Genomic DNA, 26,073 nt, shown 5'->3' with positions numbered 1-26,073 from the left:
GCTCCTAGATCACTTATAATTTATTTATAATAGTTTTTTTTTTGTCTACTACTGAAATTTCTTGGAAAGATATTTTTGCAGTGTTTCGTCAGCAGAATAATCCATAAGAAACATGAAATGAAAAACCCACTGAAGAGATGTATGTCTATCCCTCACAGCCTTGCTTTCATTCCCGTTCAAATCAAAGATGGTGCTGCTGTGAATAAGGTCTACTCTATAGTAATATAATAATATTTTTAAAACCGAACTTTTAATTTGGCAGTTTGTAGTGATTATGAAGACCTTTGAGTGGATAATTTTATAAAATGAAATGACTCTCAGAGCACCTCTTCATGTCCTCATATAATCAATATAGTAAATACAGTAAATAATAATATAGTAAATTCCATTTTTTTGACTGGATTCTGTGATTCTGTCCACATTTTACGCATCCCAGAAATCACGGGGCCCTAACTCGCCTACAGGCCACATTCAGTTTTCAGTTACAACTTCAAATATCATTTCTCTAGTTCTTTGGGTTGGGCTTGTTGATTGTAAAGTAAAGGACAAGACACACATCTGCATAGTGATTAGTTTTACTGAATAATCAATTTAATAAATAATTTGAAACAGTCTCCTGTCTGAGTGATATACCATAACACTTTGTCAGCAGAATGTAGCTCACATGCTCAATTTATTCATAATTGAATGAATCTACTGATTCATAAACATAACTGCACGCTTGATGAGAAAGAGGGCTGTTTGCTCCATTAAACCAAATAGAAAGAAATCAACATCGCATCACAAGGAAAGCAAAATGGAGGAGATCAAACAATCTTGTTAAAAAACTGATGAGTGTAACAGGACCACGGAAAATAGCGGGCAGGACCCACTAAACACTAAACATCTTTAGATTCTGGGAAACAGAAACCAATTCTTGATCTAGATTTTTTTCTTATTAATTAATGTTTACACCAATGTACAATATCAAGTATATTTTTGCATTTTTATAATAACTATAATTATTATTACAATTATAACCACTTTTTAAAATTATAAAATAATAATAAATCAAAACAACTGTGTGTTAAGAATTAATATAGCTAAATATAGTATGGCTAGCGATATGGCTGTCTCTAGTGCACACAAGTGTCACTGCACATATGCGGGGGGAAAAATAAGCTCAGTTTTCAGAATAGATTCAGAATCGTTGAAGAGAGAATTGCGATGCATTTTTCCCCCCACCTCTAGTTAGTAGTGCGATTAAAGTACATTCTATTTTGATTTGCCAGATTAAATTTATCCTATTTAAAATAAAAATACATTTCTGAAACATGATATACCACATAAAATATGATGCACTGTAACACTACCACCAAGGAGGTCCTTAAAATTGACAAATGTCATTGTTTCCTGTGTTGTACGTATTTCCTGTTGAAACAGGAAGTTAAAACGGGACATATTAAAAGGCTCTTCCTTGTAAAAAAAAAAAACGAATGGACTCTGGAAAAATTATGGGGAAATGACTTCACAGCCTGGATATGTATGATTATCTGACCACAAGCAACAAAGCAAATATAATGGAGCATTATGGATTGTCCAGCTTTGTTTGTTTGACTGACCTTGGTAGTGATGCCAAGAGATGCTCCGTTGTCCAGCAGGATGGATGCCACGTCTTTGTGGCCTTCACGCGCGGCCAGGTGGAGGGGTGTGTATCCAGTTGTGGTGGTGGAATCGGGTGACGCCCCGTGTTGCAGCAGTTGCTGGATTATGTCGGGTTTTCCCAGACGACTGGATATATGCAGCGGTGTCTGATCGTCCTACACACACATTTAAGATAAGTTACTAGGTTATTTTTTTCTTTTTAGAGGTTGTAAGATGCTACACCTTTTCAATATTTCCTTGCAGGACTGCAGAACTAAATTAAGCGAGGTAACACTTAAAAAAGGTTTGGGGCCTTTGGCAGTCTTTCATGTAACCGCAAACAAACAAGCAACTGTTTCCTATTAGTATAGATAGACTGCATTGCATTCCACAGCTATTACACTCCACAGTAGTTTCACCACACTTTCATTACATTGTCTGCGCTTCTAAAGTCTAGCATCATTTTACAAGTACGTTTTATTTACATACTTATATGACAGATGGTACACAGATGGAACTATTGTACTCCATATGATGTGGTTGATACTTAAAGGGGTCATATAATGGTACATGCACTTTTACAAGTTGATTGCACTGAAATGTCTGTTGGCAGTGCCTGTACACAACCATCCTATCATGATAAAAATCCATCCAGTGGTTTTGTTTTAATCTCCTTATATGTTTGACCCTCTCTGAAATCAAGCCGTTCGATATTGTGACGTCATAAGATCGTACGCCCCTCCCGCTATTGTGAGTGACAGCCTTGTTTCAACACAAGACCCGCCCTGAGCGAGCTGTGACAGCCGTCATAGTAGTCCGCCATTGTTGTTATGCTGGAGTAGAATGGCGTCTAAGCGATTGTGGTGTTCAGTTCTTAGATGTAATAAGGAACACAGCAGTCATTTGGATGTTCCTAAATCCGAGCCGTTGAAGATGCAGTGGCTGAGTTTTGTTTTTGAAGCGATATGCCCAAAGGATTGACGCGGGGATTCCCTCATGGGGATTCCCCACGATCGTCCATGCTTTCATGTTTGCGCGAATCATTTCACACCAGACAGCTTTACAAACGAGAAAAAACGGATCGGTACCAACGTGCTCCTGCTGAACCTCCAGAAGATGTGAGTGTAATGTTTTATTAACCTTTATATTAGTATTTATATTAATCTTTGCGAAGTTTGCAAGCCTTGCTGCAGGCTTCACGATGAATGCGTCTAAGGTTTATACTCAGGGTACATTACAGCATGTTTTCTATGTACGACATTCTCAATATATTTCATAATCCCACGTTTATAATGAACAACGCGTGGTTATTGTGTGTAGAAACGGTGTACGCACAGAACAGAGGGGCGGGGTGAGCAAAGCTCATTATCATTTAAAGACACATGCACTGAAACGGCGTGCTGAAAACAGAGCTGTTTTTGACCAGGTAAAATTAGTGTTTTCTTACAATACTAATGAGAATTTTTAATTAAAGTATATTACAAACTTTTAATTTAGACCCTAAAGAATCATATTAGCTTGTACAAAAATGGCATTATATGACCCCTTTAAATAATAATATCATAGACTAGAATATTTAAAACTGAAATGAAAAGAAATAGAAAACTAATGCTATTTAGTTGCTAATGCGTTCTGGATGGTTGACAGGATGTTGGTATGTGGTGGATAAAGTGTTCTGAGTGGATATAACATGTTGTTATGCACTTGCTATGTGGTTGTGGGTAGTTGCCAGGGTATAGAGTTCAACAGTTCCCACCCCCTTTTTCAGAAGCGCTGGTTCCGGAAGTATTTTTTCCATTCATTTTTCCAGCAGGAGCTTTTAAAGTCGTCGTTAAATTGTTATAAGCCATGAACCAATCGAATTAGCTATAGAATCACAACACTACAAAATTTGATTTAAAGCAAAAAATTTGTTAAAAATCTGTCAAAATGACAAAGGTACAACACTGTGAACGTAACGCCTTTAATAAGGGAAAGAACTACAATCCCATGAAGCACTGAAAACAGAACAGTCGAATTAAAAACTATAGAGAAACATAAAACTATTGCAAAATCCGCATATATATATATATATATATATATATATATATATATATATATATATATATATATATATATATATATATATATATATATATACATACAAATATTTAAGTATTTTGAGAGTTTAGAGCGATCGACTGGATTACATTTGCAGTGCTTCATGGGAGTGGGCGGAGCTAAAGAGATATTTTGTCAAGTGTTGCTTTTTTCGACTGATTGGTGTCATTTTCTGTACAGCATCATGGGTAATGTAGATTTTCACGAGGAATTCTGCTGTTAAATACGATTATTTATTTATTTTTATTGCTGAAATAATGGCGCCAGCAGAAGCTAATACCATGGATTAACAACCTCGTATCTGACATTGTCTTTAAAGGTTTAAAAGTTATCGTTCAAAATCAATTTCCCTATGGAGAAAATGAATGGAGTTTTCGGAGTGTTCAGAGTGGTTGTTTTCTGACTCAAGTCAAAAGAGCCCCCTTTCAAGTCTCTCCAAGCTCCCTCATCTAGTGTGAGTCTTTGGGATTTGTTTCACCTGTTTTATCATGCGCCAGATAAAAATTCGAATCACTCAGAATGAAATATAACAGAATAACTCTCCAAAGGGTGGCATGATTTGAGGTTTTAGCCATGTCCGCAGCACAAGCATTGTGGTGCAAACTATATGCTCAACAGCTATGGGTTAGGACTTTGTCCAAAGAAGGTGTCCACCATATTTTTCAAATTGTTTTTAATGTGAGCGGTTTTTTAAAATGGCGGTTAAAAAAACGCTCAGCAATTTGTCGCCGAGAGTTAAAGAATGTTCACATTTGGGTAAAACACAGCACTCATCACTGTCACTTTTTACCCAATTGTCCAATCACAGTGAAGGTGGGGCGGGACAAATACCACACGTTCAACAGTCACATTCTGCTTGTACAACAATAACAAACGACAACAACCAGCACATCTCAAAACTTTCAAAACTAGTGCCAGAGCAATTTTATATTCAGAAATATACCATTTGTGTAGTAAGACACTGGTAACAGTTTCGCAGATATTCCGTATCACCACAGCATCTCAACTGAAAAAATGCTGCGCCGCCGAAACGCTTTCAAGCGCCCGCAGAAAGGCGTTTTTGGTGGACGCACGCCCAAATTTGAGTAACAGTGGCAACACTTGTCTTTGCAAACACCACTAGTAAAGCAGCACATACCCAGACTCGTATCTCTCACTCACCTTAGCTTTAGCATCCACATCTGCTCCATTCGCCACCAGGAATTTGACCACGTTTGCCTGTCCTGCCCTGGCAGCCATATGGAGCGCCGTCTCTCCCCTCTAAAACACACACAGAGGAAGCTTCAGGAAAAAGGTACTACTGTGTTTGGACAGTAAGCCTTTGTGTGTGTGTCCACAGCCCTTTCATCAGACCAGGCCCCTGTCTTGCTCTCTTTGTTTTGACTGTCTCATTGGGCTGCACCCCAACAAAGCCTAAAGCATGTTTCTACGGTAACAGTGGCTTGCTGTCGGCCCACCGTCTGTCTGATGGGGAACAGTCGAGCATGATTACAGTCTGACTGTACTCTAATTACAGTAGAGTGAGGAGCTCCAACCTGTGGTCAGACGTATGTTTAAGCACATGGACAGACGCTGTTATTACCCTAAATGGCTTTATGAAACGGGAGACCAAACCAATGTGGCAAGCAATGACACGTTCCAGAGAGGGACACGACTGGCCTCTGGGGCTTCGCTAAAATGTTTTGTTTTTTCACTATCAAAAGGAAACTTGTAAAACTGTTTGTTTGGTGCTGGTGGGGTTGGGGACTGCTGTACTCACCACATTCATTGTGTTTGGAGACGCTCCGTGATTTGTCAGCTGAGTCACGATATTTTCATGGCCCATAAAAGCGGCCACATGAATCGGTGTGAGTCCAGACTGCCAGAGACACAGAAATATGCAGCTTTGAGGTGTTGGGAACTGCATGCTAAAGCAAATATTACCTCACTTCAGAACGCACATGTTGTTTTTCAAAACAAGAGAAGATTTAATCCTCACTCTATCATCAAATGCTAGACTGCTATGTATGGAAGCTTGTTTCTACCTCAGATTAAAGAGAGTTTAAAACAAAAAATAAAGTCACACTGTAAGAAATAAAGTTGCAAACGCAGAAAGGTAAAGTTGCAATTGTGAGATATACAGTTAAGTCACATTGCCAAATACATTACACAGCAAGATTTAGTGACATTGTGACTTTTAAAGTTGCAATTATAAGAAACTAAGTCGCAAATTTGATATATAAAGTCACACTGTAAATATAAAATGACATTATGAGTTTTTTTTTTTAAAGTTTCACTGTTGGATATAAATTTGCAGTAAAGAAAATACATTTGCAATTGCATAATATCAAGTAATGTTGCGAGATATAATGCCACAACTGGCAGTAACAATTATGATGCGAAAAGTTGCAAAAAAACAATTTCTTCTAATTGTGACTTCATATGGGTTATAAAGCAAATAATCACAATAATTAGAAACAAAGTTAAAACTACAAGATTTATAGCCACCTGGCAAGAAATAAAGTAACAACATGAGATTTTAAATTACACTGTGGGATGTTCAAAGTTGCAATTATAAGAAACTAAGTCGCAATTTTGATATATAAAGTCACTTTGCAAAATATATAAAATGAAATTGCACTGTTGAGGGATAAAGTTGCAACTGCATAATATAAAGTCATGTTGTCAGATATAAAGTCACAATTAGCAAATGTAAGTCACTGTTATGAAAAATAAAAGTTTCAATTGTGAGATATAATTTCTCTCTAAGGTGCAAACAGACTTTCATTGCTTTGTAAACGTATTTAACATCAAACATAACATTTTCATTAGAGGTGTAGGAACAATAAAAAAGTAGGAGAGACACTTTATATTTGGCTCATGAATATTAATTAGGTGACACAATGTTCATATATTGCTCATTTGGTAAAATGGGCAGTGGCCATAGTAGGATTACCGCTAACAAATTGCTTGCCTGAAAATTCAACCAACTGGTCTTAAAGTCATTGTTCTTCTCACCAGATACAAGCAAAATAAAACCTTTAAAATAAATAATTATGTCCTGGAAAGTGGGCAAGACAAAAGTCCCTCCAATTATAATGGTTGCTTTGACCCTGGTTTCCAAAGATAACCAACATTTCTTACATTCAGAGATGATTGCTGACTGTTGAACTGTTGATTCAAAGAGACCAAACTGAGTAAAGCAAGCTCTGCAAATGTAGATATTAAGAAAAAAATGCAGTGTCTTTCTTTCTCACCTCAGTCACAGCCTGAATGGACGCTCCGTGTTTCAGCAGCAGCTCCATCACTTTAATCCTGTTCTTCTTACAAGCAATGTGAAGTGGTGTAAAACCATTCTACAGGAAAAAAAAGAGATTCTGGTGGTTTTTACTCTAGCTTATTAATGAAAATCGGGTTGCTTTTTGCCCATATCCAGATGACTGAAGAGTTAACCAAGCTTTATTTCCAGACGAATGAAAACACGTGGCTCCCGCTGCTCAATGCTTGGCAGACTTGTCTTTCTACAGTTTTCTTTCTTTCTTCCTTTTTTCCTCATAAACTGCAGCGACACGCCCGTTCTGTAACCATTACTTCAGAGCATGACAGTATGCACTGCAGTCTTTGCCAAGAGAGGCTTTTTACAGATCGCCATGGTGCTGTTCAGAAACAAAACTTGTTAAATGTCATGCTCACATATAAAATTTGGAGGATACCATCTAAGGTGAAAGCCAAAGGGGGAGAAAAAAGAATTCTGGGATTTCACAGGTCTAGTAAGCTCTTTTTTCCTTTAATTTTACTTTTTTTTTACCTTATTGACCATATTTAAGTAGAGCATGTTTGGGCTACAACAACATCTAATGCATATTGGAATTAAATTGGAAAGCATTCTCTAATCTGATTGGTGCAATGTGTTTTTTTTTTTTTGTTTTTTTTTTTTACACCAGTCTATTATTGTGGAATAATATACATTGCCCAGCCAAAAAAAGTGAAGGGCCCTATCTTGCACCCAGCGCAATTGACTTTGTACACCGGAATGTATCATTCCTATTTTGCACCCGCGCAAAGCGCGCTTTTCCCTCCACAGAAGCACGTCGCTAAACTAGGGAATGAACTTGCGCTCCCCGGGGCGGTTCAGCGCAAAAAAAGAGGCGTGTTCCGGCGCAAACGTTCCTTCATGCTATTTTGCAGGTTTAGAAAACAATTGCGCCACTAACCAGGAAAAAATAGTTTAAAGTCAGTGGCGCATTGCGCATGTTATTTATATGCCATTTTAAGGGCGCATGCTTGGCCATAATCAATGTAGCGTGTGCACAACGCGCACTTTGATTCTCTCATCACACAGAAGCAGCAGTTTTCATTTTTGCAAATCATACATTATTACGATAGATAGATAGATAGATAGATAGATAGATAGATAGATAGATAGATAGATAGATAGATAGATAGATAGATAGATAGATAGATAGATAGATAGATAGATAGATAGATAGATAGATAGATAGATAGATAGATAGATAGATAGATAGATAGATAGATAGACAATTTATTATAAAAGCATACATCTAGCTTACACATTTACCCAAATTATCATACGCCTTTTTAACTGAAGTTAATTTGGGTGGGTTTCTCCATCCCCAACGTCCCTGACGAGAGCGTAGCTCTCCTCGTCTGTGAACCGCTCCTGGCGTGCACCTGGCAAATCCGCCGTTATAATAGGAATCCGCTTTAGAACAAGCGCGTCTGCTCTTAAATGGAATGTGAGATGACGCTCTGATTGGTTTATTTCACGTTACGCCCAAACCACACCTATGAATAATGAAGCTACTTCAGACCAACCCATTTTAGATTTGCGCCTGGCGCAAGAGTCATTTATCCCGCCGGGAAAATAGCAACAGCGCCAAGACCCGCCCACAAACCCGCCTTTGCGCTTTGACACTTGCGTTTCAGATCGTTAAAATAGGGCCGGAAGAATCAGTTTCACACATGAACTGGCACCTCTGAGTACAAACCTTAAATTCATTTAACGTCTTTAAGATGAGCTGGAGGATTTACAGAGTGCTTGACTCTTGCATTGTCAATACAACAACTTGACCAAAAATGATACACCTCTTGATGGAAATCTTGATGGTGATACACCGCTTTACATGTCATTCAGATGGTCTCTTCCTATTTAACTGAAGGGTTTTTGGCCAGAATAAGCAGCAATGCAGACCAGACCTTATGCCGATAGCCAAAGGTCTGGCAATGGGAGACTATGGTTTATTTGACAGGTTAAAAAAGATGCTGAATCAGATAGAAGTCTGCGGGACCCGACGCAACTGAGTGTAGCGTGGGACACATTTTGAATTGCTGAGTGGGAAGATACTTGTGGGACTCCAGCAATACATAAACTAAAAATAAAATAAAAGTTAAGGTACAGAAGGTTATTCGTCTATCGCACAAAAAAGAAAAGTTTTACAGGGGCAGGGTTGGATATTCTAAAAGCATTGGATATTCTCAAAGTTTTTTAGTTGTATGCGTCCTTCCTTTTGCCAGCTGCAACAAATACAACAAGGTGAGGACAGAAGCATTGAGTGTGGGAATTGGAAAAATAGCATATAACACTGGAATTGGACAAAAAAAAACTAATAAATCTCTATTTGCTGGATTTTGCAGTCATGAGTGGGACATAACGTAAGAGTTGCAGGTAGGAGAAGGAAGAAATAAATATTTTTAGCAGAAGTGGGTGGGAACAGAATAGAATCTTGCAGAAGCAGGACTGAAAAATCGATCCCGAGCATACCTTCTAGATTCAGCAACGTCCTGCTTGTTAACGCAAAAAACTCACCAGCGCTTTGGCATTAGGATTGGCCCTCTTGTCCACAAGGACCTTGGCAACTTTGTAGTGTCCGCAGTGTGCAGCGACATGTAGGGCTGTTAGGTAATCGTTGGTGACATCGTCCACGGGCACGTCATGATGAAGTAAGAGCTGAACACAGTTCAGATGATCTCCTTGTGTGGCCATGTGCAGCGGTGACAGGCCATTCTGTTAAAACACACACACACCAATTTAGGTTATGAAGAAATGAAACTGAACTGAAGAACTTTCAATACTCTATTCTTTATTTTTACCCGTCATCTTGCAGGAATCACAGATGGCTCACATCTAAAACAGTTTTATCTTTCTAAGAATTCAGAGAAGAAAAAGTAAACTTTTAAAATCTAATAGAGCCATAATCCCCTCCTCAAAAAGGACATCTGGGGTAAAAGAACAGTGAGAGGCTATTTATACGTCACTATTTGTACTAAAACAATTGCTCCATTGAGACATTAATCGGCTGGGATATTATCTAATTTGGCGAGGAGTCTGTGACCATGTTTTGCTTTGCTTTCAGATTCCAGGAAAGTGTTCAGTGATGCAATGGAAAAATAAAAGAAAAAAAATGATTATGTCACATCTGCATATGCTTAAAGTAATAGTTCACTCAAAAATGATGTCATTTACTTGCCGTCACATCATTCCAAACCCATATAACCTTTTCTGTAACAGAAAACTTGGTTAAAAAAATTGGGGTTTAAAAGGCAATTAATATTCAGTGATATTACAGATTTGACTGCACTAACACTCCGCATCGGATGAGAACAAAGCTTGAATTGACCTGGATAATGACACTATAGTCTTCTGTAGAGCTTCTTATGACTAAATTGAACTTGGCACTATTATTGAATCAACTGAATCAACACTGAGCTGAATAATGACACTATTGTCTTCTGTAGAGATACTTTATAGTTGAATTGAGTTTGTTTCATAACTGACGAACTCTGCAACACTGAATTTCAACACAAGGAGATGTTAAGCAGAATGTCCAGGTTGTCAATTTCAATATAAGAAAAAGAGCAGCATGAACATTCTTGAAAATATCTTCTTTTGTGTTCTTCAGAAGAAAGAAAATCATTCAGGTTTGTTTTACGACATGGGGTGAGTCAATTATGGCAGAATATGCATTTTAGGGGGAACTATCCTTTTAAAGGCAGAACAGCATATCTAACCTTTGTCTTCGAGAGGATCGGTGCTCCGCGATCTAGTAGCATCTCAACTACTTGCTCATGACCGCTCCTCGCTCCACAGTGTAAAGGTGTCAGGCCGTCCTGAAGATATGAAAACAAACACACATATATTACACACGCTGCCTCACTGGCAGGTGCCAGAATCTACAAACGTCAGCCATCATTGATATTACACCCCCTCCCAATACTAAACACGTGCCAATATGTCAAAAACACAATGAGAGACAGCGTTCCACTACTGGAGACGGAGATGAGCGCAACATCTGCATGCAATTTTTCTTCGACAGTGGTGCCAAACACATGTAACCTGAGGAAAGCAGTTGTTATCATTTATAAGAATAAAACGGCATGTATCCCTGAATTATTCTTGCCAATAAATTCCCTGTTCATCCTGAAAAGCATCTTGTGCTTCTAAGAGAGCAGCTGAAACTAGCCACAAATGAACTTGAATTACTTTCCTCTGAAATGTGATGTGCAATTAGTTTATAAATTACAGCTTTTCTTAAGTTTTTCTTAACCATACAATGTACACATGACATTGTGCAATAAAGGCAATGGGAAAAACATGTGCTCACTTCCTCTGTAGAGTTAAATATAGAGCTGGAAAAGAAAGAAAGTCTGTTTGGTTCAACTGCTTGCGGCACTGACCTTGGTTCTGGCGTCAATTCGGGCCCCTCTCTCCAGCAGCAGCCTGACCATGTTGGCATTTCCTCTCTTCGATGCCACATGGAGAGGTGTGATGTCATTCTGTCGCAATTAAATAATAAAACTAATTGTCAGACGGAGACGCACAATCAAGTTCTAAAGAACAAGATTCATAACACGCAATGTAAATACATAATTCATTGGTTCTGCGTGAATGTATAATAACTGTTATTTCCCTTCTTGGTATCCTTGCAGGGATTTCATGAGAAAGCTTTCTGGTTTACCACCTTTTTATTATCATGGTTATAGGGCTAATATTGGCTTAATAATGCAATTTAACGACAGGAAATAAGAACACAAAATTGCTGAAATGAACACTTAAATTACACAGAAAATGTTTATTATTCATTGAAAAGTCAATAGATTTTAGAAATCACTCAAGGGGGAGGAAACCCTTCTGTTTCTGATAACAGTATCCATATGAGTGTATATGTCTCCATAATGAGAATATATAAAAATAGTGGATTACCTGGCCTATATTTAAAATGTTGTATCATGAGCATTAATTATACAGTTGGTTTATTTTTTATTTTTTATTACAAACTGATGTGCAAGCCCATGATATGCAAAACTGATTTGCAATCCACAGAGCTTTTTATTAACCAACAGCATGCGATTGATGCTTTCAACAAACATTATTTTATTGTTCTAATCATGTAGAATATGGTCATGCAAAATAAGGTATATATGTGCTTTATAAGAATTAATAAACAGCCAATATACTAGTAATATGCATGCTAATAAGCAACTAGTTAATAGTGAGAATTGGACCCTAAACTAAATGTTACCATTTATTTATTTATTTAACAGTAAGAACTTCTAATTCTGTTTCCTTTGCATACAGGTTGGTTTTTATTGTGTCTTAATTTGTCTGCATCTGTGACAATATGTTGTCGGCTGAATTTGAGCATGATATCAGGTCAAACAATACGTGTTCCATCTTAGAGCTTTTTAATAATGTTGCACATATAAGAGATTCTGTCTGTAGCTGTGATCATTGCACACATGAAGTGCACAGCGTCACACTGCAGACAGAAGTATTGGGCTACACCACCCTCTAGTGATGGCTCACAAAATCCCTAACTTACCATGATGCACTGCTTTATATAAAACATAAAGGACCCCAGTAAAGCTTGTCTGCATATACCACTGAATTTTTAAATACACAACAGCAAATGCTTTGACACTGATGGATGTAGTATATTCGGAGATGGAGATGTGGATGTCAGATCTGTGGGATCAAATTTTTCTTCATGTCAGGGTCAAAGAGCTGCAGAGAGACACTGGTTTACATGGTCTAAACCAGTTTATGGTCAATCTGTGTATGCAGTGCCAAGAAGGTTGTTTGGATCAAGTGTTTTGCATCAGGAGTTTTTTTGCAATATGTTTATTGTTCTGAAAGCAACATTGGTTGAGTTTAAGCAATTGATCATACAACAGTTATTTTCAGTCCTCTAATTTGTTTAGCTGAAAGGTTTTCTGAGAGTGCTGTAATATGATCCAACAGTACAGGGACGCTTCACTGTTTGTATCGCACTTGTCAGTGTTCAAGGCATTCCAGGTCAGAGTATGTGTGTATGTGTTTACTTTATATTTTTAAACCAATTAGCATTTTCTCTCTCTCTATGATCGCTCAGAATGGGGGTTCTTTCACCAGAGAGTGTAGAGCAAGCAGGGAGTGGAAAATAGAAAAGCTGGAAGTGGAGTGGGAGTCGAGTAATTATAGAAAGCTTCTACTCGCTTAAAAGTGTCCAATATAAAGAAACTAAAAGCCTTATCAAGTCTATAAATTGTACATTACCATTCACTATCGTTTAATGTTTTTGAAAGAAATCTTTTATAATCACCAAGTTGCATTTATTTGATCCAAAAATACAGTAAAAAGTAATATTAGGAAATATTATTATAATTTAAAATAAATGTTTTGTATTTGAATATTGTCACATGTATGATCTGTTTTGGTTTTGTTCTAAATCCTGTTTCCTTTGTTCTCATTTTCCCGCCACTGGTTTGTTTGTCAGTTAGTTCCCCACACCTGTTATGTTAGTTAGTTAGTTCCCCACACCTGTTTTGTTTGTTAGTTAGTTCCCCACACCTGTTATGTTTGTTAGTTAGTTCCCCACACCTGTTTTGTTTGTTAGTTAGTTCCCCACACCTGTTTTGTTTGTTAGTTAGTTCCCCACACCTGTTTTGTTTCTACATTGATTACCCTGTTTGTATTTAAGCCATGAGTTCTCCATAGTTCTTTGTCCTATATTGTTTAAGTTGCAGTGGTTGTGCTATTTGTTGTTGTCAAGTTATCTCCTGTGTGTTTCCTTGTTTGGATTTACCATCAAAAGTCTATTTTGTATGCTACTTCAGCATTGTGCGCTCATTACAGCAGCCACTCATTACAGAATACAGGACCCTCTAAACGAGTCAAGTTTAAACTCTCCTCCACCTCGAACAGATGCACGGATTCGATGCCAGAGCCCACCGCAAATGGAGGATTTGAGCCTGACATGATCCTACTACAAGGATGGAGTCATACATAGCCCCGGAGTCTGAGCCTTGCAAGATGTCTGACCAAGTGTGTGAGCCGGCAACAATGTCTGTAAATGTGGTAGCCTTCTTGGAGTACGAGGTAATGGAGGAAGACTCCGCCCACACTCCCACTGCCGAAGGTAAGCTGTTTTCTGCTGGATATTTTGAGAATATGGATGAGGAAATTTCCCTGTTTCTCCCATCCCCAATGGTCCCACCTAATATGTACTCTTCAGTGCCCCCACTGGTCCAGCCCAGCATGAACTCTCCTGTGCCCCTGCTGGTCTCGCCCAGGTCAGAGTCTCTTCTGTTCCCAGAATTCCCTTCCAACCTCACTCTCTCGCCTCCTCATCCAAAACCAGCCAGTTCCTCAGCCATGCCTCCGCTGGTTACCTTCGCCCAATCGACTTCTCTATGTGTGAATCTGCCTCAGGTCCTCCAGTCTCCAGCTTACCCTGTCAAGGGGCTTCCCCACTGTTCCCATTACTCCACTTTGACCCGTCGCCCTGACTCTTCCGCCTTGGCTCCTCCCTCCCTCAGCTCCACCCGGGACCATCGTCCCTCCGGCTCCACCTAGGTCAGACGTCGCCTCGCCTGCACCGCGGACTTGGCAGCCGGCTGCTGCGCTTTGTCTCTCCACCACTACGGCTCCGTCTAGCTTTGCCCTCCCTCCGGCTCTTAGTTGGCCAGCCGGTACACTGGTTCCACCTCGGGGGGTCGTCGATACAGCTCTGTCAAGGCCTCCGAAGCCTGCGTTGCTGTGCTGGTCCACCTGCTTTACGTCTCCACTCTGGGCTCTCTCTCCACCGGCTCCATCTCGACCCGTCGTACCCATGGCATCGTCGAGGAAATCTCCACTATTGCTCCTCCCTCCCTTTATTCTAGTTCCTGTTTCCTTTGTTCTCATTTTCTCAATGGTTTGTTTCTATGGTTGCTTATTAGTTCCCCACACCTGTTCTGTTTCTACATTGATCACTCTGTTTGTATATAAGCTCTGAGTTCTCCTTAGTTCTTTGTCCTGTATAGTTTTTGAAGTTGTGCCATTTTAAATTGATATTTTTATCAATAGATCATCATTGACCCTATTAATGTTTAGGAAAATTAACCATATAAAAAAAAAAAGAGGATTTATTTAAACACTAACTTCAAAACTTTCATTAAGTATCACGTAAATATATAACAAAATACCTTTTGGGAGCAATTTCAGTCCATGCTTTAAATATGACATAAAATGATTTTCTTCAAGGACAAAAAAGAGAGAATGACCGTTCTGACCCTAGTCCAGTTCATGAACCATTCATATCCATCCACTCCACTCTTACAGAAAACTACAGCTGGATTATTCGTCCTTACCCTTGCCTGGAAGTCTACAGCGGCCCCACGGTTCAGGAGCAGGGTCGCTACATTGATGTTACCGTAGTGAGCTGCTATGTGGAGAGGGGTGAAGCCACTCTGGAGAGGGACAGAGACGAATAAAGTACAGGGGTCAAAAATGTCACATAAAGAACTCTAAAGGCCTTGACCTCACGTTACCTGACCTGACCTCATCCTCTACAGTATATGAAAAGACGACACCAGGACAGGTGTGGTGCAGTAAATCTCTGACAGATCTACACAGATGACCTTAGCACAACACTGAGGGAAGACACATCCTTCACTTGTTCCCTCACACCAACTCAATCCAAATAATCAATTATTTTGCTTTGGGATGAACATTAAGTTTACTTTAATGTCTCTGTTTATAAACTATGCTGTAGTTGCAATAGATGGAAGGGTTTTTTCCATTTTAAAGGATGTGCTTTCCTCAGATGCATGATACCTCTATGACAGCAACCTTCAGCCAACAGTTGAATTTACATACACACAAAGCTTTTGTGAAGGTGGACCCATGATGTCAAGTGTGCAAACATGCATACAGTGCACTGCATTAAACAATGTGCTTCCTTACCTAACTATTATCATGAATACAGTTTAAATTATTTTAATATCTTATATCTTATATTATTTATATCTTAAGTTTAAAGTTTAAAGAATTGGCTGTACATTCTATTGAGTTATAGTGTATATAGCACACATCTTTTTAAATAGTATGCCATTGTACATTTGACAGTGCATTTGAGCTGTAGATGAACATCAGACTATTACTCACAGACTCACTATCTCAGTGTTGTCAGTGGTTAATACAGTATATAAGTTACATGTCATGCAGTGCAATCCAAAGCTGTTAAGTTGAAGGACAGCTGGAACATATCTGGAAGCCATGCTGACTGTGAAGAGAAGAGAAGAGAAGAGAAGAGAAGAGAAGAGAAGAGAAGAGAAGAGAAGAGAAGAGAAGAGAAGAGAAGAGAAGAGAAGAGAAGAGAAGAGAAGAGAAGAGAAGAGAAGAGAAGAGAAGAGAAGAGAAGAGAAGAGAAGAGAAGAGAAGAGAAGAGAAGAGAAGAGAAGAGAAGCTCTTTCTGCTGGCACCTGTTAGGAGGGGAATGTCATGCATGAGATGGGACGAGTGCTCTGCAGCTGAGGGTCTGACTTCAGCCTCCCTTCATCTGCAGGACAATAGATATCTAGGTTTTGATCTAAGAGGGCACTTAGATTTATAATTTAAAGAAATTGAAGCATAATGCATATTCAGACATATTCCAATGCAAACTGGTTTTAACACTAGTATAAAAATGTACTGCAGACCGAGCTGGTCACTAGAAAAATGTTGTGTTTTGGATACTGGTGTGCAGGTTTCTTCACTACATTAACCACCAAGGCTCCCTTGATCCAACAGCTTTACTAGATAAGTAACCACTTGACTTTTCTAGTTTATCAGTAAGACCAGAACTAAACCGGCATAAACCAGCTGGACCAGTATGGACATTCATACTGGTCTAAGCTTGTCTTTTAAGCAGGTAGCTGATTTTTCGTTGTTGCTGGGGCAAACTATCCTAATTTAACATCCAGAAACAAGCAGGCCAATGGAAGGTTGACTTCTTGGGCAGGACTATCTGTGCAACAAATATCAAATGTCAAGAATGTTCTAAAAGAGCTATTCCGTTTGGTGCCACTAGTGGCACAAAAATTACATGTCAAAAAAACCAAAACACAACCCTCCTTTTATTGAAAATAATTTTTTTATGATACCAGTTCTCTCAGCTGCAGACCTCGACCAGTTAACCAGAACGTTTCCTCTCCATGCTAGTTTTCTGTTGTCCGTTAGTAATCAAAGTGCCATTTTACTGAGACAAAAAAGCAATGAGCAGGGGCAGGAGGGGATGGGGCGGCAGCAACAGCAGCAGCGTGATATGGGCGCTTTGTGAGGTGTGTAGCGTTAGTGAGTGTATACCTCTGTCGTTCTATTCACCATCATCTAGAGAGACCACCAGAGCAGGAGGAGAGAGAATGGTCTGATTAGTGTTCACAAAGTCACAATGGGAGCACCAAGCTGTACGGTGGCTACATGGTGAGGGAGAGCAACAAACCACACATCACACGACACCACGAGGGCTTAACTGGATGGTGCATCCTCTAGAAGTCTACGGTTTAACTGTTTGGGATTTTCCTTAAACTGACTTGTGATTGAAGACGATTGTAAATTCATTTACAATGAGCATCTCCCATCATGCACCATTGAATTACGTTAGCCACCACAAAGTCTGTTTAGACGTGTATTTTTTCATATTGTGTTAATTCCAAAATGTGACAATCATCCTATGTGTTTGAATGGAAAGCACCATCAAGTTCTAAATGTAAACTGGCGGAAAGACTTGGTTGTATATTGATGGAGGTACCTTGGATTCAACATCTGCATTGTGGTCATTCTGCAGAAGCAACACTGCTGCTTTGGTGTCATCTTTACGGGCGGCGATGTGCAGGGCGGGTAGTCGCACCTTCCCCTTGGTGTCGTTCTCCAGGAGCAGAGATACCACCTGATCATGACCTTGCTGAAGAGCTACGGCCAGTGGAGTAAAACCATCCTACAAACACACAACATGAATACATGAGTAGCCCAAAGAGATATAAATATTAAAGGGGTCATATAATGGTACATGCACTTTTACAAGTTGATTGCACTGAAATGTCTGTTGGCAGTGCCTGTACACAACCATCCTATCATGATAAAAATCCATCCAGTGGTTTTGTTTTAATCTCCTTATATGTTTGACCATCTCTGAAATCAAGCCGTTCGATATTGTGACGTCATAAGATCGTACGCCCCTCCCGCTATTGTGATTGACAGCCGTGTTTCAACACAAGACCCGCCCTGAGCGAGCTGTGACAGCTGTCGTCTGTAGTCCGCCATTGTTGATATGCTGGAGTAGAATGGCGTCTAAGCGATTGTGGTGTTCTGTTCTTAGATGTAATAAGGAACAAACACAGCAATCATTTGGATGTTCCTAAATCCGAGCCGTTGAAGAAGCAGTGGCTGAGTTTTGTTTTTGAAGCGATATGCCCAAAGGATTGACGCGGGGATTCCCTCACGGGGATTCCCCACGATCGTCTGTGCTTTCATGTTTGCGCAAATCATTTCACACCAGACAGCTTCACAAACGAGAAAAAACGGATCGGTACCAACGTGTTCCTGCTGAACCTCCAGAAGATGTGAGTGTAATGTTTTATTAACCTTTATATTAGTATTTATATTAATCTTTGCGAAATTTGCAAACCTTGCTGCAGGCTTCAAGATGAATGCGTCTAAGGTTTACACTCAGGGTACATTACGGCATGTTTTCTATGTACGACGTTCTCAATATAATTCATAATCCCACGTTTATAACGAATAACACGTGGTTATTGTGTTAGATGCGGTCAGAGAATGTCTAATACGGTGTACCCACAGAACAGAGGGGCGGGGTGAGCAAAGCTCATTATCATTTAAAGACACATGCACTGAAACGGCGTGCTGAAAACAGAGCTGTTTTTGACCAGGTAAAATTAGTGTTTTCTTACAATACTAATGAGAATTTTTAATTAAAGTATATTACAAACGTTTAATTTAGACCCTAAAGAATCATATTAGCTTGTACAAAAATGGCATTATATGACCCCTTTAAAGGTACACTAGGTACAACTCTCTTTATCAACAACTATACAGCATAAAGTTTCTTCCATTTTCTTGCAGAGAAAGATTTTACATCGGAAATGATTCAGCATGCTCTTTTACAGGGGTGGGCAGGGGTAGCAACATCAAAATCACTGATGGTAAGAAAAAGTCCAATCCTGCTCCTGGAAAGCCACTTTCCTGCAGACTTCGGCACCAGGAGCAGGATTGGACACCCCTGTTCTACAAGATGAATATCCAACAAAAAAAATGTAGTCTGAGCAAAAAATTGCATATCTGCAGCCACAGTAGATGCACTTTCATTATTTTGTTCACAGACGTTATAAGCACTCAAGGATAAGAAGCTTGAAATGTCTTGATTCTAAGGGAAGGGCAACTCTTGTCCTCTTGGTCCAGTTTCCTGCAGAGCTTAGCTCCAACATAGATCAAACTCAACAACCTATAGCTTTCTAGTAATCATGAAGACCTTAGACCTTGATTAGCTTGTTCAGGTATGTTTGTTAGGGTTGGAGGAGCTAAACTCTGCAGGAAAGTGGACCTAAGCCCTATTCGGACTGGATTAGTTTAACATGGAGAGGTGGGGTAAAGTAAGTATTACCAGAGCTTCTCAGTGATTTTGTTCCAGTCCGAATGCGCAATCTCAGTAATCATTACGGACAATGTCAGTAAAGATTACGGCAACTTTTAACTTCTGTAAAAAGGTCCGGAAAAATTACCTCAGGTAATACTAATCCCGTGCGAATAGACCCGCTGTAAATATGTACGGAAAAATTCGGTCATTTCCTGCTTAAAAGTAGTTTTCCGCAGTTTTTCAAGTATGGAGGCACTTGAAAAAGCATTCAGTTGCATTCTAGATGGTGAAACAAGTCTGTAAATCAAGTAAGCCCTCCCACTTACGCTAGTTTTACTGAGATTTCTTATTCTGCACGAATTGGCCATTAATTTTACAGACATCCTGTGGTAAAATTACATTACTCCACCTACCCTTGTAAAACTAATCCCGTCCGAATAGGGCTCTAGAGGGCCAGAGTTGCCCAGCCCTGTTCTAACTAGATAGACCAGGGGTAGCCAACTCAGCTCCTGGAGGGCTACCTTCCTGCAGACTTCAGCTACAACCCTGCTCAAACACATTTATTTTCAACTAATCCTGAACAACTTGATTATGTGTGTTTGATTAGGGTTGGAGCTAAACTCAGCAAGATGGTAGCCCTCCAGGAGAATGGTTTGCTACCCCTTGGACAGACGTTCATTGATGAGCACAGCTGAGGTAGTTTGACTTCATTAACAGCATCACAGTTCCATATCATGTTTTTAACAACAGTAGTAACAGCAGAGTTTTAAAACTGGGTGGTGTAAAGAAGTAGTTCCACATACAAGAGTGTTTTAAGAATGAAAATCTTGACCATGTCTTTAGATCCATGAACATACACATGTGCAACCATTCTTGTAAATTGTTGCATTCAACAGAAACTGAAAATTTATAGAATGGCATTACAATCACAAAACAAAATAGAATTTTGCTCTGCACGGTAGTCATGGTACAGTATAAGCGCAATGACTGACTCCAGACTCCTTGTGTGTGCATTATATTTCTACAGTTCTTCATCAATTATTCCTTACTCGGTAAATAATAGGCCTGAGTATTGACAAAAACCTCACAATACAATACACATTGTCATACATGATTCAATACATTGTGTTGTATCACAATATCAGAATCGGTGGGATCAGACAGAATCTCTCTTGTTTGGAAACCCTTATTAAAAAATGGCATTTTCAGAGTTTATGCTTTTAGATGAGCTGCTTCTAAATTAATTTAACTGTAGGAAATATCAACAAACACCTAAATAAAAAGAAAATATTCATATTTCATACAGGAATATAACATATCAATCATATAGTGAGAAAAAAATACACAGTATATTAATATATGATTGTTTAAGCATATTTTAAGAAAATGACAGAATGTTTAATAAATGCAACATAAAAAAGGTTAATAAAATAGCAGCTTGACATCAAAATGCTGTAATGCATCTTTTTGTGGTTCAAGTCAGAATTTCAGACAGACCTTCATTCACACCAACATGGATCATTAACATGCAAACAGCTCTTCAAACATGGAAATGTTCTTTGATGCATAATCGCTGTCTGAGAGGCACAAGGGCCTGGTACATTCTCAAGGACAGTGACGTCTGGAACCCTGCTCTGTCATGCAGGCGCACACACACCACACACACACACACACACACACACACACACACACACACACTTCAAGCCGGGCATTCAATACCCTCACTGTGCAACTAGTGTCTGCCTGCTGCCTTGAAAAGGACAGCAAGGTCACTGGGTATTCTGAGTCAGGTTTTTATATGTATCATCACTAGATGGACCTATAAGTATGATGCTCCATATACAGTGCTGGGAATTGCAGTGAGGTAAGTGATGAATCGATAGGAACAGAAGGTTTTGCTCACCTCTGTGGCAATACTCTGACTGGATCCGTTATCCAGGAGGAATTTGACGACGTCCAGGTGGTTCTCCTGGGCAGCCATGTAGAGTGGTGTGAAGCCATTCTGTAGCAGGAACAAGGGCATACTTAGAAATGTCTACGCTTATCCATGATTCAAATACAAGATAAGACCACAGCACATACAGTTGCCTCATCTGCAGGATTGTACTGCAGTGATGATGATCTTTTTAACAAGTTTAAAATCTTATTTGAAATCAAATTAAACCTCAAATATGCAATATGTCTGGTCATTAGTTTGAAAACAGTGTTGTGTGAACTTTAGAATTTAACAACTGTCTTCTTTTCAATTCATGAGTGTAAATGTGAATTGAATTGGCCACACCCGTAGGCTAGGCAGTTGAACTGGAATGAAAGGAAGAGGAAATGCAGTCACACCATAAATAAATTCAAACACAAATGTTTTACCATTCATTTTGAGAAATTGTTAATTTTGACTTATTATAAGTTCAATGAACACAACAAAATGTCCGTCACTTTGTTTTTAACTTTAAACTAAAAATGAATAGTGACCTCTAAATATGAGGCATTCTAGTTAATGAAGTTTTTTTTTCCCAGCACGGTCCATAAAATGAGAGTTAAGTAAATCTGTAGCTTTAACATGTTAGCTTATTTAGCTTGGCTTAATAACTTTAGTAGTAGACAATACTATTATACATACTATGTTAAATCAATGTATGATACTAGATATATAATGTTTACATTTTCAAACGTTTGATTTTTGGGAAATGCTGGTCATCTAGCAAACCATAATTTATATAATATATAACATTTTTATTAGCAGGCCCAGACAGAATCTTCAGTTTTTTTGTTTTTGTTTTTTTTTCTGCAGTGATCTTGTATTCAGTGTAAGCTTGGATATTAGCACTATTAACATAACATAGCCAAAATGAGTCAACTAAAAAAGGTAACTATCTTGCTAATACTTATAATTGTTTCTCCTTCATGGGGGCTAAGTGTGGAAACGGAGAAGCTGAACACACATCGCCGGATGAAGCTTCAGCCTCTAGGCGGGTATATGAATTAAAGGTGATTATAGATCGTGTCAATTGTCCATTTTGGTGATAGGTGGCGGCAATGTACTTATGTATCTTCGATCAGCCATAAAACAAGAGGAAGATGAATACTTATAAATGTGGGGTGCATACAAAAAGAATACCCTTGCAAAAATATACTCTTCTAGCAACCCCGTGTAAACCTTTCGCAATTCAAAATCAGCCTCCTCATTCATAAAGTGTCCCTATTTTAAGCACTGCAGTGTGAGAAAGCAGAATCAGGCTGCACTTGTGATAAGTTCTTGAGATAAAACAAAGTCTGTCTCTACTCTCTCGCACACGTGTGCATGTGTTTAATTTGGGACTCCCTAAGGGTAGTTTCAGTGACAAGGCAAAAACGCACATACTAAAACTATCATCCATACCAGCTCTCAAATCCCAACAGCTTCTCCTCAAAATGGAGACATAAGTAGGTTATACTTAATGCAGCACTGCTAAAATTCTTTTTAAGCTATTTGAGCACAAACTGGGAACTTGAGTATCTGAACTTCACTCAAAATTCATAATACAACGCATTGCTAGTGCATGTTACATTATTAGCATAAATTACTTTTATGATTTGTTCTCTCCTTCAGATCAAACACTGTTATTGCTAAGCAACAGTTTGTAGACAATCAAGCTTAACAAGTTAGTCAAAATCAGTTGTGTGCATGGTGTAGTTGTGTATAGTTAGCTTTTTTATTATTATTGCAGGTTTAATGCTGTCACCCTTATACTGGTGCAATCATTCAAAACTCCCCATTGTTTTTCTTATAAATTATATAATCTGAATAAGTTATCATTTTAAAACATATTCCTCCTTTAGCTTCAATGTAGTTAGCTACTTTTTGTTTTCTTTTTAAAGGTTTCATTTTTTGGTGATGCTAATTATGTAGATAACCATAAGTTATGGTAGCATAGTTATTAGTATAGGCCCAGATAGAATCTGCTAACATTTTTCAGAAATTCTGCAATGATTTTGTTGGAAAATTTGCTACTTTACAGTTTGTAGCTAACTTTTTTTTAAATTTGTATTTTATTTTTATGGTAGCTACAGTAAATTACAAGTAGCTTTTAACTTGGCAAGCTACTGTACTGTTTCAAACTATCTTCACAAACACTAGCTTCAATGGCACCAATTTTTGAAGTTAACTAGTACTACATTTTGTTACTAGAATAGTCTCAAACCCCACATGGAAGAAATCCACATTTTTGTAGACTCATGTGACATTGCTGCTGTAAATTTTCTGCTGAATGATTTATTTATTGGTTGCACGCCGGTCTGTTATTGTAGAGACACCGACATTTTCAAAACAAACTGTGATTGGTTGCTTTAAATGTTAGTCAGGAAGGCCCTTTGGCCAATAAAAGCTCCAGACCTTCTGCCATCAGTCTGAAGGTCTGGCTACACAAGAGTACAGCACAGTAACACAATCACAAGCTTACAATGGGTTGGCCAAGTGTTTGAAACTTATAGGCCACTCATCACATGTCAAGTGCTGACTGTACCTGAGACTGGGAGTTGATATTTGCTCCATTAGTCACGAGTTCCTTAACGACATCCAACTGTCCAGCGAGTGATGCTATGTGCAGAGCGGTGTTTCCTTTCTAGAATCAGAAGAACACAACAGAGCAGGTTGACTCAGTGTTAACAGTGACCCAATGTTTTTTCATACACCAGCTGTCTTTTGGAATGCTTCGTCACTATTTCTGTCTCTGTTACAGTAAATAATAACACTTTGAAGAATACACTTTTAAGATGGGAGAGTTTCAAAAAACCTCAACAGAAATATTCCTCTTGAAGATCCTTTACATGAATGAGCAGATCCAGCCCTTGGTAGAAGCTCAAAGTCAACCTGAACATCAGGCAACAGTGTCTTTGAAGACATGCTGATGCAGCAAAGTAATGTCTATGAAGTCATGAAGTCAACTGAGTAACACACTTGTCATCTTTAATTCATATGCTCAGCCTTCTACACTATTGCTGATATTTTTAATTGTGTGTCATAGTATCCGATCTGGTGATGTGGGTGTTACCTTTGTTGCCGCATCCACAGTGGCACCAAGTTTAAGAAGCTCAGCCACAACCTCCACATGGCCTTCTTTAGATGCTAGATGAAGAGCGTTCAACCCATTCTGCATCCAGAGAAACATATATTTGTATGCAGTTCATGTACATGATTTAGGATATAATATGACAGAATATGTCATTTAAAGGTTTATGACATTAAATAAGGGAAAGTTTAAATAAACTTTGGAAAGTCTTGAGGGTTCCACTCATAGTTTTGATCATAAAAAATAAAATAAAATTGTAGTAAGAAAACCCAGTCTTCAGTGTCACATGATCCTTCAGAAATCACACTAATATGATAATTTGGTGATTAAGAAACATTTCTTATTATTAATAGTTGTAATGCTTAATATATTTGTGGAAACCTTGAAATATTTTTTTTCCAGGATACTTTGATGACTAGAAATTCAAAGAAGAACCATTTATTTGAGATAGTATTTTTTCTGTAACATTATAAATGTCTTTACTGTTAATTTTGATCAATTTAAAGCATCCTTGCTAAATAAAAGTATTCATTTATTTAAAATCAAATTTCTTGTTGACCCCAAACTTTTGAATTGTAGTGTACAATCATATTCATGATGTCAAATATCAAATTCAAATGTTAATTTTACAAAAAAGGAAGATGTATGACCTGGTTGCAGATGTTGATGTCCACGCCTGACTTTAAGTATTCGAGGGCTTTCTCGATGTTTCCGGCCCGAGCCGCTCTGAGGTAACTGGCATTACTGTCAGTCTGAAAGAGAGAGAAATAACAATCAGATCATCTTCTTCACAAACCCTCACTGATCAAGAGGAACCAAATAACACCATATGCTGACACTTCCAATTTTCAAGAGGGAGAAATAAGTCCTCGAAAAAGAACAGATAACAAAATCCAATCTATAGCATCTTTACTGCATTGAAGCAAAACCAAAAAGGCAAAAGAAAGAGATGTGGATATTGATGGACATGGCAGTGCCCTAGCACCCAGATTTCCACTCACATCTTCTTCAGTAAATCTAACTCTAAAAAATGAACATATATCAAGTGCTTTGTGAAACAGAAGTGAAGTGCAGCTCAGATCTCTAAGCAAATGGCTGATCATGCAGCAGGACATTGCCAGGATTCCTGCTGTCGACTGTGTCTGATTATGAGCTAGGCCTATATGACATTTGTGATAACAGAAACACAAATAAACTGTGTATAAACTGGTTGTAGTTATGTAAAAGAGGGCCTGAGAAAGAACAGAAAGGAAATGTCACAGAGCTTGAAGCAGTGTTGCCCTGAGAACGGGATTCCTGAGGCATTCATACAGGAAGTGAATATAGCATGATGAGCAGTAATGGATGTATTCATCCTGGAAGAGTGAAGACTTCATAAACCTGAATATGCAAACTGGAATTGCAAGAGTGTGCTGGTCTTTTCCATCCTCATCAAC

At 38.6% G+C, this 26,073-nt stretch overlaps 1 protein-coding gene across 4 annotated transcripts in view; it reads right to left on the bottom strand.

Moving 5' to 3' along the window:
* ank3b (ankyrin 3b) overlaps nt 1–26,073 on the bottom strand; it is a 181,803-nt gene that overhangs the window by 57,070 nt on the left and 98,660 nt on the right. For all 4 annotated transcript variants that reach the window (XM_081393523.1, XM_081393524.1, XM_081393526.1 and 1 more), the window contains exons 2-15: nt 25,288–25,389; nt 24,620–24,718; nt 24,092–24,190; nt 21,496–21,594; nt 17,751–17,936; nt 17,306–17,329; nt 15,331–15,429; nt 11,398–11,496; nt 10,732–10,830; nt 9,530–9,727; nt 6,960–7,058; nt 5,483–5,581; nt 4,885–4,983; nt 1,602–1,799 (exon numbers count right to left, since the gene is read on the bottom strand). In XM_081393523.1, coding sequence (XP_081249649.1) covers nt 1,602–1,799; nt 4,885–4,983; nt 5,483–5,581; nt 6,960–7,058; nt 9,530–9,727; nt 10,732–10,830; nt 11,398–11,496; nt 15,331–15,429; nt 17,306–17,329; nt 17,751–17,936; nt 21,496–21,594; nt 24,092–24,190; nt 24,620–24,718; nt 25,288–25,389 — 1,599 coding nt within the window. The remainder of the gene's footprint in view (nt 1–1,601; nt 1,800–4,884; nt 4,984–5,482; nt 5,582–6,959; nt 7,059–9,529; nt 9,728–10,731; nt 10,831–11,397; nt 11,497–15,330; nt 15,430–17,305; nt 17,330–17,750; nt 17,937–21,495; nt 21,595–24,091; nt 24,191–24,619; nt 24,719–25,287; nt 25,390–26,073) is intronic.

This window comes from Scardinius erythrophthalmus (assembly GCF_964197995.2).
Source record: "Scardinius erythrophthalmus genome assembly, chromosome: 18".
Classification (NCBI taxonomy): Eukaryota; Metazoa; Chordata; class Actinopteri; order Cypriniformes; family Leuciscidae; genus Scardinius; species Scardinius erythrophthalmus.
This window is presented reverse-complemented; position numbering and strand designations above follow the sequence as displayed.